The sequence below is a fragment of the Poecilia reticulata genome, linkage group LG6, assembly GCF_000633615.1.
Source record: "Poecilia reticulata strain Guanapo linkage group LG6, Guppy_female_1.0+MT, whole genome shotgun sequence".
Classification (NCBI taxonomy): Eukaryota; Metazoa; Chordata; class Actinopteri; order Cyprinodontiformes; family Poeciliidae; genus Poecilia; species Poecilia reticulata.
Genome location: NC_024336.1, coordinates 27,252,421 through 27,263,278, shown reverse-complemented (window position 1 = coordinate 27,263,278; position 10,858 = coordinate 27,252,421). Strand labels below are relative to the sequence as shown.

At 34.5% G+C, this 10,858-nt stretch overlaps 1 protein-coding gene across 2 annotated transcripts; it reads right to left on the bottom strand.

The window, feature by feature from the left end:
- Positions 1-252: 252 nt before the first annotated feature.
- ctdspl2a (CTD (carboxy-terminal domain, RNA polymerase II, polypeptide A) small phosphatase like 2a) lies at positions 253-9,860 on the bottom strand. 2 transcript variants are annotated; one of them, XM_008411980.2, is made up of 13 exons: positions 9,638-9,860; positions 7,663-7,876; positions 6,434-6,512; positions 5,353-5,499; positions 5,053-5,280; positions 3,947-4,040; positions 3,180-3,291; positions 3,018-3,104; positions 2,877-2,939; positions 2,708-2,787; positions 1,425-1,551; positions 1,246-1,341; positions 253-475 (listed from the first exon to the last, which is right to left on the bottom strand). In XM_008411980.2, exons 2-13 carry the CDS (start codon positions 7,852-7,854, stop codon positions 410-412), a joined length of 1,371 nt encoding a protein of 456 aa, XP_008410202.1. In that variant the 5' UTR covers positions 7,855-7,876; positions 9,638-9,860; the 3' UTR covers positions 253-409. The 2 variants fall into 2 exon arrangements, with proteins under 2 accessions (XP_008410202.1, XP_008410201.1); XM_008411979.2 differs by having other exon boundaries at positions 6,383-6,512; positions 9,638-9,859.
- Positions 9,861-10,858: the final 998 nt, after the last annotated feature.

The window sequence follows — 10,858 nt, the reverse complement described above, 5'->3', positions numbered from 1 at the left end:
ACATACTAAAAATCCAGAGTGAAAATAAAATGACTTAAAAACCTCAAAGAACAAAATAAAACAGTTATGTACATATATTTACAGGTAACGATAATGAATAATATACAGGTTTGACCGGCCGTTTAGGGTCCGTATGAACCAACATCACGCAACATTCACTTTTGTCAATCCAAAATGGTTTAGTTGGAGGTAAACCGCCCTCCAGAAGGTCGTTTGTTCAACTTTATATGAACATCCTGGACTCTTTGAATCAAAGAGCTTTTGATTTTTTTTTTCTTCTTTTAAACTTTTTTTTTTTTGTGTTTGTTTTTAAAAAGCAACGGTAATGTAAAGAGAAAACCACTGATTATATCCTTCTGTTGAGCCTTTCCCACAAACGATACTGAAGTGACGCGTCGATGAAGGTTCCTCAGTCTGGAGGGAGGAGGTCGTGCAAACGAAATCGTTCTCTGATGTGCGGCCTGACGTCTTCGTTCTGTCATGCAGAGGCAAACAATTTAAAAAATACGTCTTACAGCTTCTATAAGAGACTTAGGGCAAGTTTTAAAATGAAACTATTTAAAAATCCAGACAAAAAGGTACAAAAACACGAGTTACTGAAGCCTGAAATAAGTAATTTTGAACAGAGATCTTTGGGGGGGTTAAAGTAGACCCACCTTTGACGTCTGATAAAAACCTTTTTCTATTCTGAAAAAATAAATTACAAACAATCTGCTCCAGATTTTGTCTAATTACAAGAATATAGTTCTATTATTAGCAGAATAAATATAATTTTTCCAGAAAAAACATCTTGAATTACAAGAAAAAAAAGTTACTTTTATGAGTTTGTCCTGATAGTATCATCTTATACCAACATATAACTTCACAAGATGCTCAACAGTCATTGTCATTTTGTATTTTTGCATAAAATTACTCCTTTATTCCGGTAATACGAGGACTGATGGTATTTATTCTCATACAATGAACTAGGGAGGTTAAAGTAGATCCACCTTTTACATCTGTTATTAGAAGAAGAAAATATTTTTCCATAAAAACATCTTAAATTATGAGAGAAAACACTGTTTAAATGAGAAAAAAGCTTTGATAGAGCGATCAGAACAAACTGAGTTCATGTAGTTCTTAATCCGTCAAGTAAATTCCCCTTTTTCAGAAACAGAATATTGGACCCCTGATGCTTAAAGATCAACATTTCTAACCAGATGGTTTATCTCCAACTCTTCATATGTCGTAATCTAAAACACATACCAGCTCCACCAGTTTCTCAAGGAAAGGAACGAGCTTCAGAAGTTCGTTGTCATTTCTATCCACGAACCAGCTCTCGATTGGGATTCCATTAGAAAGCTGCAAAAAAACAGAATCCATGTTTAAATCAAGCAAAGACAGCAAAGAAATAAAAAAAACTTCTGGTAAAAACATATTTTTACCTGATAAGCAAAGGCTTGGGGTGAGTTGTCGATTATTACCGTCTTTGCCAGATCCCGTCCCAGAATGTTCAGGTCTTTAATGTAATTTCCTTGGACACAAACACAGTGCTCTCGAAACAGTCGATGTCTGGGAAAAAGACAGAAAATGGAAATTAAACGACACAGAAATAAAATGTTCAAACAATCAGTAAATAAAAATGCTTCAAATACAAATATGATGAATAATATCAAGAGTTTTTCCACGTTTTCCACAGAGAAATTCAAGCTTTTCAAGGCAAGTTTTACAGATAAAATACAAATAAACTATTTAAGTACTATTTAAAACTATATATTATTCTGCATTCAACAGCAAGACAATGTAAACTAAAAAGTAGCAAAATTTTATGTTTTATCTTTTACAAAAACAAACTTATTTGTAGTTTATTCATATTTTTATGTGGAAAAGTTTGAAAATTTACTGTAGGAAACGTGTACAAACTAATATTAGTCCAAAAATTCTCTAAAAAAAATGTCTCTTCAAGTTTTATGGCATTTAGAAAATAAGAAAAAATTAATGATTCTAACCAAAAACAAGAAAAGTTTAATCTGATTAAACTTCAGAAGATGAGAAAAAAAATGTAGGTGTTTTTATCATCTTTAAATATCTGGTTTTATAAATATATTTTTTCCAAATTTAGGCTTTTAATTAAACGATAGATTTAACTTTATTAGAGAAACTGGAGTTTAGACATCAAACACTTTACAAACCTTGAAAACACCTAATTATTAGATATTTACAAAAATGGAAAAAAGTGTCGTTCACTCAATTTAAACAAATATTTTTCAAACACTGGAATAAATTGACAAAATATATCAAACAATTTATGCTGAAAATAATTAAGAGTATTTGTTTGAAACGAATAAAACATTCAGGGAAATGCCACCTGACTCTAGTTTGTACTTTATTGACTCGATCTATTGCATTACTGATCTGCAGTCACATATATTATAGTTCAAATTTCCGGCTTTTTATTTACTTCATTTTTGCTCTCAGAAACAAAACCTGGATAGAGAAAGAAAAAAAAAAAAAGACTACGTGAAACGTTCATGTTGGTGTGAAACATTTATTTTTCTTTGATTTACTCAAGTTGTACCTACAAATCTGAGTCTATATTATGAGAAATGTCGATGTCACTATCTGAAAACTAAAATAAAAAAGTAAGACAAAAGAGAAAACACCTAATTGAAATCCAAACGTTTAAGTTTTCTGAGCACCGTGATGAAATTTAAAGTGAAATTCTTACCTTACTAACTGTTTTTTTGGATCCAGGATGTTGAGCAACTTATCTGCATAGACCTTTTTTGAAGCAGTGAAGAGAATAATCTGAAATTTGAACAGCGACACAAACATTTCATCACATATTTCTACAAACGAAACCTGTGTGATTATTTGGCAGCGACGATTAATCTCACCTCGTACAACTGAGACATGCGCTCAAGAAACTCTCGGAAAAATGGCCTCAATCGGACGTAGACCTTCAGAAGAAAAGAGCAAACAAAAGGTGAATTAAATCAGCAATAAAAGTCAAAGATTTGATTAATTTTCAAAGCTACCTGGTATATAACGTCTTGAAAGAGCACAGGGAATGTCAGAGCTGCATCTTCTAGTTCATTCAAACTGCAGTGGACTAAAGTTTCATCCTGGCAGCAAAACGACAAAATAAACATTTATTTCTAAAGTTAGTTAATTACTTAAGAAAACATTATGCTACCTACCAGATCCAAGACGAGAGAGAACTCGGGTGTGCTGCGTGTTTTTAAAGGTAACGCTGGTTTACGTGTTAACTGCTCTTCTGTCAGCGGAGGCACATGCTTGATGAAGAAGTACCTAAAGGAAGAAAAGCAAAACAAACAGGTGAAAGTCAGAACCCACAAACTTTACTCAAGTAAAAAATACCCATCCAAGAAATTACTCAAGTAAGAGTAAAACGTATTTGGCAAAAAGTCTAATCAACTACGGAGTTACTGATCAGATTATCAATCATTTAATATTTAAAAATGGCATCAGATGGATTAAATATAAAGTGGAAATGTTGGTGTTTTAGGGATCAAAATGACAATAATTCATATTAGTTCCCCCAAATTAGATTCTTCCAAATTAAAACTTATGAAAAAACTGCAGGTATGTGTCTGTGTCCGGTGAGTTTTTTTTAAAGTGGTGGAACGCCATCAGACAGTTCTGTCCTGTAAACAGAATCTCTTCAAAGATTCAGAATCATCCTTACAATTAGAATTATACCATTAGAAAAAATCTAATTACCAAACAGAAATCATAAAGACTCGTTTTGCTGCCATCTAATGTTTAAACATTTCCATTACAACAAAAATCGTATAAGGGAAACTTTTGTTTGTCCATACGCCTCATCCAAGTATCTACAAAAATCAGAAAGTGGAGCAAATGCAAATTAGTGTTTTTAAATGTCTTTACTACATTTTTAAAATATATTTTTATAAGTAACATTAAAAAAAGTTGATTGGCTTACGGGTCGAACACTTCCCAGTCCTCCTCATACGAGGTTTCTGCAGGTGCTGAAGGTAAAGAGTGGGGGTAGCTGCCATCTGGCATGCAGCCAGGAGCTGAGAAACATGAAAACAAAAGAAGAAAAACTGCACAGTAAGAGGATGTATGACTCCATCATGTTTTCTTTACAAAACCAGGAAAGATGGAGGAGTTTTAGCAATAAAAAAATAAACATGTTATAAAACAGCAAAGTTAAAACTTTTCCAGCACACCACTTTGGAGATAAAAATAATACAAATTAATTCGAAAAGATAGTTTTAATTCATTATTATATGATATTTAATTAATAATGTTTTGTGATATGAAACTGCTAAAATTTATGTTTTGAAATGTCACACCTGACTGACCTGAGAGCAAAACTAATTTATTTAAAAAAACTATTTCAATTCAATAATGTTTTTTAACGTACAAAATATAAGCCATCATTTATTTTAATTACATTAATCAATAAGTCATTGAGCCGTTAGCAATAATAAATATTGAATAAACTGAAACAATCGAAACAAATTATAACATAATTGTTCTTCAAGCTCAAATTATAAGCTTAAACACAATTTACAAAAAAAATCTAATAAATAAAAAGTTCCTGGTAAGTTTTGAGTTATTTAGCAAATGGAAATAAATACTTTTTTGATCCCCAGAATGAAATTAAATGTTTTAACTCATTAATTCAAGTTACTGTAGATGATGATGGATGTTGACAGGAAATATTTCCTGTAGCAGTCTGTGCTACAGCGAATTTGAAGAAGCCTCTGACTGAAGACACTAAAGAGGATTGTCCATAATTATAACAGTTGTATCAAAATATCTGGCTTCACCTGTAAATAATTTCCCAAATTAAGGCTTTAAATCAAATATTGTGTCTTACTTTATTACCAAACTGTGCAACTTTAATATTAAGGACTTCTTTTTGAATTGAAATCCATTTTGAAGGATGTCAAGTAGCCGTACCAACCCTGTTTCGTGACAATAAATCCATTTCCTGTTTAAGCCGGTACCAACCGCTGAGCCGTTTCTCAGGTTTTTCTCAGGATTTGTTTTGTCTGGATCGGCTCTGAGCTCGGTTACCTGTCAGCGGGGGGATGTCAGTTTCGGTGACGATTTCTCCTTCTTCGATGGTTGTGTCCGAGTTGATCTGAAGCCTCTGCGGCAGCATTTGGACCGTGTGACACGGAGTGATTCCTTCCCTGGACGTTACGGTGCTGCTGGGCATTTCCTCCGCCGGCTCAATGTCCAGCTGTTTGATGATTTCCTCCGCCTCCACCGCCTGGCCCGGCGAGTCCGAGCCCGGAGTGGCTGAAGGCAACACAAACGGAGAAATGTGAGAAACAGCCTGGCATCCTCAGGACCAAGTGGCTCACTACCTACCAGTTTTAGTTGCTGGTGAGAAGAAGTTGAAAACTGGAGAGAAGATGGTTCCCAGTAGGGTTGTACGCGGCGGGCTGCTGGGCGAGTCGATGGGCGCCTCCAGTTTACCGTTTGGTTTGATGGGTTTACTGTTGCAGGTCATTGTGTCTGATAAGAAGACAGAAACAGTTAATTAATCGATTATTCTAACAATTAATCGATTGTTCCGACAATAAATTGAGGATTCCAACGACCGATTATTTTAACGATAAATGGGTATAATGATTAATCGATGATTCCATCGATCAAACAATGATTCTAATTATCAATAAGTATAACGATCAACCGATGACTTGATCAACTGATTAATCGATTGTTCTGACAATTAATCGATGATTCTAATGACCGATTATTCTAACGACTAATGGGTGTAATGATTAATCTATGATTCTAACAATCTATGAGTATAATGACCGATAAATAATTCTGACGATATAATTCAAACGATTAATTGGTGATTTTAATGAGTAATCGATGATTCTACTGATTAATCAATTATTTTAACGATTAATTGGATAAGAAAATTGCTGCATTCTGTCAATTTTTCATTTAAGCCTTTTTGATATATTAGAAATACATTAAAAGATGCAAACAATCATTTTTTTAACTGAGGAAAACATTTTATCGCCTAAAATACAACATAATGTTCCTTTAGCTTGATCATTTGTAGCAAATCATGTTGAACGTTTCAACACAGTAAAATACCAAATGTGCTCCTTTTCCATCTAAAAGTTAAATGCTCCACAAACATGTTTTATTTGTGCAAACAATTCAAAATAAACTATAAATCGGAGGTCTAACTTTAACATGTTAACTCAGGTCTGCAGAATTAGATTCAGAAACTTCTTTTTCTTTTTTTTCCCCAGTGGAAAGCAGCAATAAATCCAAAGCTTTAGTAACATAAAGTCCCTTTATAAAAAGAAAACTTAAACATGTTAAACCTTATAACAGAAAGATATAAAATGTGAAACCCAAGAAGTCCCTGCTGTACCTTTACTTTGAGTTTTTCTGCAAACTCTTGATGCGGATTTGTTGGACAGACCTTGGGGTGTCGAAGTGATGATGTCATTGTCTGAATTACAATCAATGCGACTCCTCTTGGCTGGGATTTCCTGCTCCACCTAAAAACACAAACAAATAAACAAAAATCAACAAATTTAGCCTGTTGGTGCCTGTAACTGTTTTTGTTGACAGAAAAAATAAAATGAGTGGAACCAGAAAACCGACAGAACTATTAGCAATTCAAGACTAAAGATTTTGGAAACTTTTTATAATTATCTGATTGATGTGAAACTTATTAACTAAACCTCCTTTCCCACTTTATAACTGCAGTCAATGTATTTAAAATTAGTTATGAACAAATTCACAGTTCCTCCATGTTGATGTGATTCTATACATCAAATGATGTTGTGTTACTATTTAACACAAAAGTATTTATTACAAGGATTTTTTCCCTAAAAAACATGAGTTTAAATATTTATCATAAAACAGGACTCATGTCGTTTCAGCAGCAAAATTTGCTTTTTGTTGCCAGGATTTAATTTTTCTATAAACAGGAAATTACTTCCCTATAAGTTATCAGTGAAAAGCAGGTTGTTCCTATTATTAGAAACATGTATTTATTAAAAATAATGTCAGATTTACAACTGGAAGCTCTTCTGCATTTAAAACAAAACATAAATACCTTTTTTTCACAAGTTATTTTCTGTTTCCTCCAACCAGAATAATACAAGAATCAATTTGTTTCCAGTTACATCTTTGAAATAAAAAGTGTTTGCTTTAAATGTTTGAAAAATACTATTAATACATAATCGCTTTACTTTATTTGACCAACGAGAATGAGTTTGGGCCTGTCATAATAAGCAATAAATCAATTATTTGCATGATAAATTGAATCTAGCTCAATTTACATTTGCATGATTTATCATTTTTCTCTTTTCTCTCATTCTACAAAAACAGAATGGAAAAAAAAGTTCAGATTGGTGCTTTGGTCTCAACTAGCACTTTATTTGAAGGATAAAATAAACTTCATAATTCATTTTATGTGTCGTTTTGTTTATTCTAGATCCAGTTCCAGCGCTAAATGTTAATTAGAATTTAAAGCTTCTTTATCACTGAACTACTTGAAAATGGTCTCAAAACTACATTATCGTTTATCGCAATAACTTCAGGAACAATTTATTGTTCAGTAAAATTATCATGACAGGAATAACAATATTTTCCCCATAGAGACGGATAAAAACAAAACTAGAGCAGTAAATCTGTTCTTACCTTGACGGCGTTCCCACGGATAAATTTCTTGATGGTGGAGAGGAGCCCAGATTCATTTTTCTGCATTTTGCCTCGGCCGCTCACCGGGGACGACGGCTCCACTTCGCTGTGTTTTCGTTTGGCCTGGTATGGGAGCGTTCTGTGGCCTTTGTTGGGGTGCTGAGGAGCTTTACGCACTCTCAGCCTCATCATGCTCCAACGTCACATGGAAAACCTGACAAGAGCAGAAACGACAGCAGAAAAATGCTGTTTTCAGTCACATTCGTCTAGGAGTTCAGTAACCAAATTGTTTTTGCTTTATTTTAGATGTAGGGAAAAGTCACTGCATGCAAAAAAATGGTCATTACCCAACTTTTTATCCTTTTAACCAGCATTTTATGTATATAATTAATGAAAAATATAGTTTCACCACTTAATACCCAATGCAACAAGTTAGTAAACCACTACTTGGCAATGAAGCCCCATACCTGACAAAACGTTTTACATATTTTATGACTTTATAGCTACAGACTTAAATAAATTTGGTATTTTATGCAAATCCAACCCATATAACAGTGAAGTGGAAGGAAAAGGATACATGGTTTTGATAAAGGTCTAGTCAAAGTGCAGCCTAAACCAGGTAGAAATCAGTGGCCAGTGGCCACAGGTTTGAATCAAATGTTCTGATTACGCAACTTGACTGAACTTGAGATCATTTTTATAATTTTCCATTTTCATGTGCAAAATGGTAAGAATACAACTGTTTCCCATTTACCTCCTACCAAACGATTGATAAATAAAATAAAATAATAAAAACACCTCAATGTATCCTTTTAATAAGACAAAACATGACAAAGGAAAATAAAAATGTAGTGGTGTGAATTTCTTTGCAAGTAACTGTACATTAGATGTCCTATTAAATACAATGAATGTACAGAAACTGTTCAATGTGGCCAGTACTGTTACATTAGGAGAAAGAAATGCAGGTGAAAGCTGCACGTAGTATTTATATTTAGGATTCTCTAAGTACAAGAATGTGTCATTTTACTTGTAAATTTTCAGTTCCCTTTTCTAAATCAACTCAGAACGAACACACATCTACTTTTAGGTTGAAGCTGAAAACACCTGTACCCATATCTCCAGCATAAACTGAAATTAATTGAATAAAGTTGTGAAAAGTAATAACATTTAAAATTAGATCGAGAAATTTAAAACAACTGGTCATGTCTTTACATAAATCTGCATCAATTTACGATTAAGAAAACCCAAAATATATAAAGCCACTGGCAACATTTTGACTCAGCCAATCAAATGCTAAATCTGTAGCTAATTAAAGACAAGTTAAGGTTGACTGATCGGTACGTGATTAACATGAAAACAGTCTCAAGCTGCTTTGTTCAAGTCCAGTTAGTTTGTTGTTTTTAGGTTTAGTTTCGCGCTTTGTTGTTGAATAGTATCTGACAGCTAACAGCACCGCTGTCTGTCGTTATGTAACATCGGACACAAACAGCGTTAGCCAAGTGCTGCCGTGTAGCACCCGAACCGGAGTCTGTAACACCCAGCAGGAGGCTGACGCTGGTTTTTAATAATCGGTCGCACAATGTTACGTGGATGTGAACACAACGGACATTTATCGGCGTCAACCATCGCTTTCAATGCAGATAAAACAAATGCTGTCAGTGGGTTCAGTGACTAACAAGCTATGGTTAGCTTCGAGGCTAACAAAACGCCAAAGGCAGAACAAGCAGTGCGGTAATGTTACATCCCGCACTATCTACAACAATAATCAGTTTGATAAATTATTTTAAATATGAATCCGTGATCCATCATTTAATGTGCATCACAACCCAAACCAACAACTCGTTTTGTTCGCTCCATAACTATGTTCAGCCATTAGACTACGCCCCCTTCGCTGACTAACGTTAGCCGCTAGCTAGCAGCAGTTGGACTTTCACAGTGGCAAATATTTGTTGTTTACACGGCATCTGTTTCCTACCGCTGTTTTCGGAAGCTCGTTAAAACCCGCCACAGCGTTGTCAGTCTCGGCCGCAACCGTGGCGGCCACCGTTAGATGTCGAGCCGTGGTTGTTGCCGCCAGCTACGTCCGTCTCTCAGTGGCTAAGTCACAGAACAGCCGTGTCTTTGGACGCCATTTCCCGCCTCATCACAAACAGATCGCTGGCGGAGCGCAGGGGAATGCGACACAGGCGGAGAGAGGAACCGACGAGGCGGGTATGGCAAGCCACGTTATCATATAATAATCACATTTTAAACATCCACACTTTCCAGCTCTTTGTTGTCAAAAGTACTACGGTGTATTAATATGGTATGGAGGACCAAAACTAACATAATTAAAAATAAAAGCAGAAATCCACATTTTTTTTGTTTTTCCTTTTCCTTACACATGCATTTTCAGCAAGAAATATATACGTTTTGTTTTTTTCTTAAACATGTGTCTATTAGGACCATTGTAGATAGAAAAATTAAGTTTATTAACTCAAAAAAAATGTTTAGGTTAAGTTTGAAAAATTTTAAATTTGCTAGAAAAAACTCATATTTACAAGTAAAAAATGTTTTGACTTTTGAAACTTAGAAATGTCAATGTTTTGTAGAAAATGTCAGAGAATAATCTAAAAATTCTAGCAGTTTTGGCTTTTCAAACTCAAATTTACTTTTTTCTGATTTTATGAACATGACTTTCTTAGAAGTGTCATATAATGCTATTAATTAAATCAAAAACATACCTGGAGTGATGCTTTGATTCTTTCATGCATGTTTGAGAAATCCTTGAATCTCCCATGGCAACCATCTGGGACCATCTCACAGATCGCAGCTTTTTCCACACAGCCCCATTTTCCAAGTCGAGGTTCCGCGCCACAGAGCAGCACTCACTGCTTTACTTATTATTATTTACCCTCTCAGGATTATTTACCCTCTCAGCTCCTTCAGACTAGCCAGCAGCAATTAGCAAACACCTGGTGAAACTGAGTATCTGCTGAGCTCATTATTCGAGCTACTTCTCAGTGCAATGCTGGTAAAAATGTTTCCAAGGATCAATAGAGAAGCCATGTTGTAATGACATCCTGAAGGCGGAGTTTCAAAAAGAGCAGGAGTTTCTTAAAGAGACAGAGGCCCAATTTCAAGGCGATAAATTATGAAGTCAAATTTGTTTTAAGTCATATTTGATATGTACAGCATTTGTATAACAGCTGAAGGT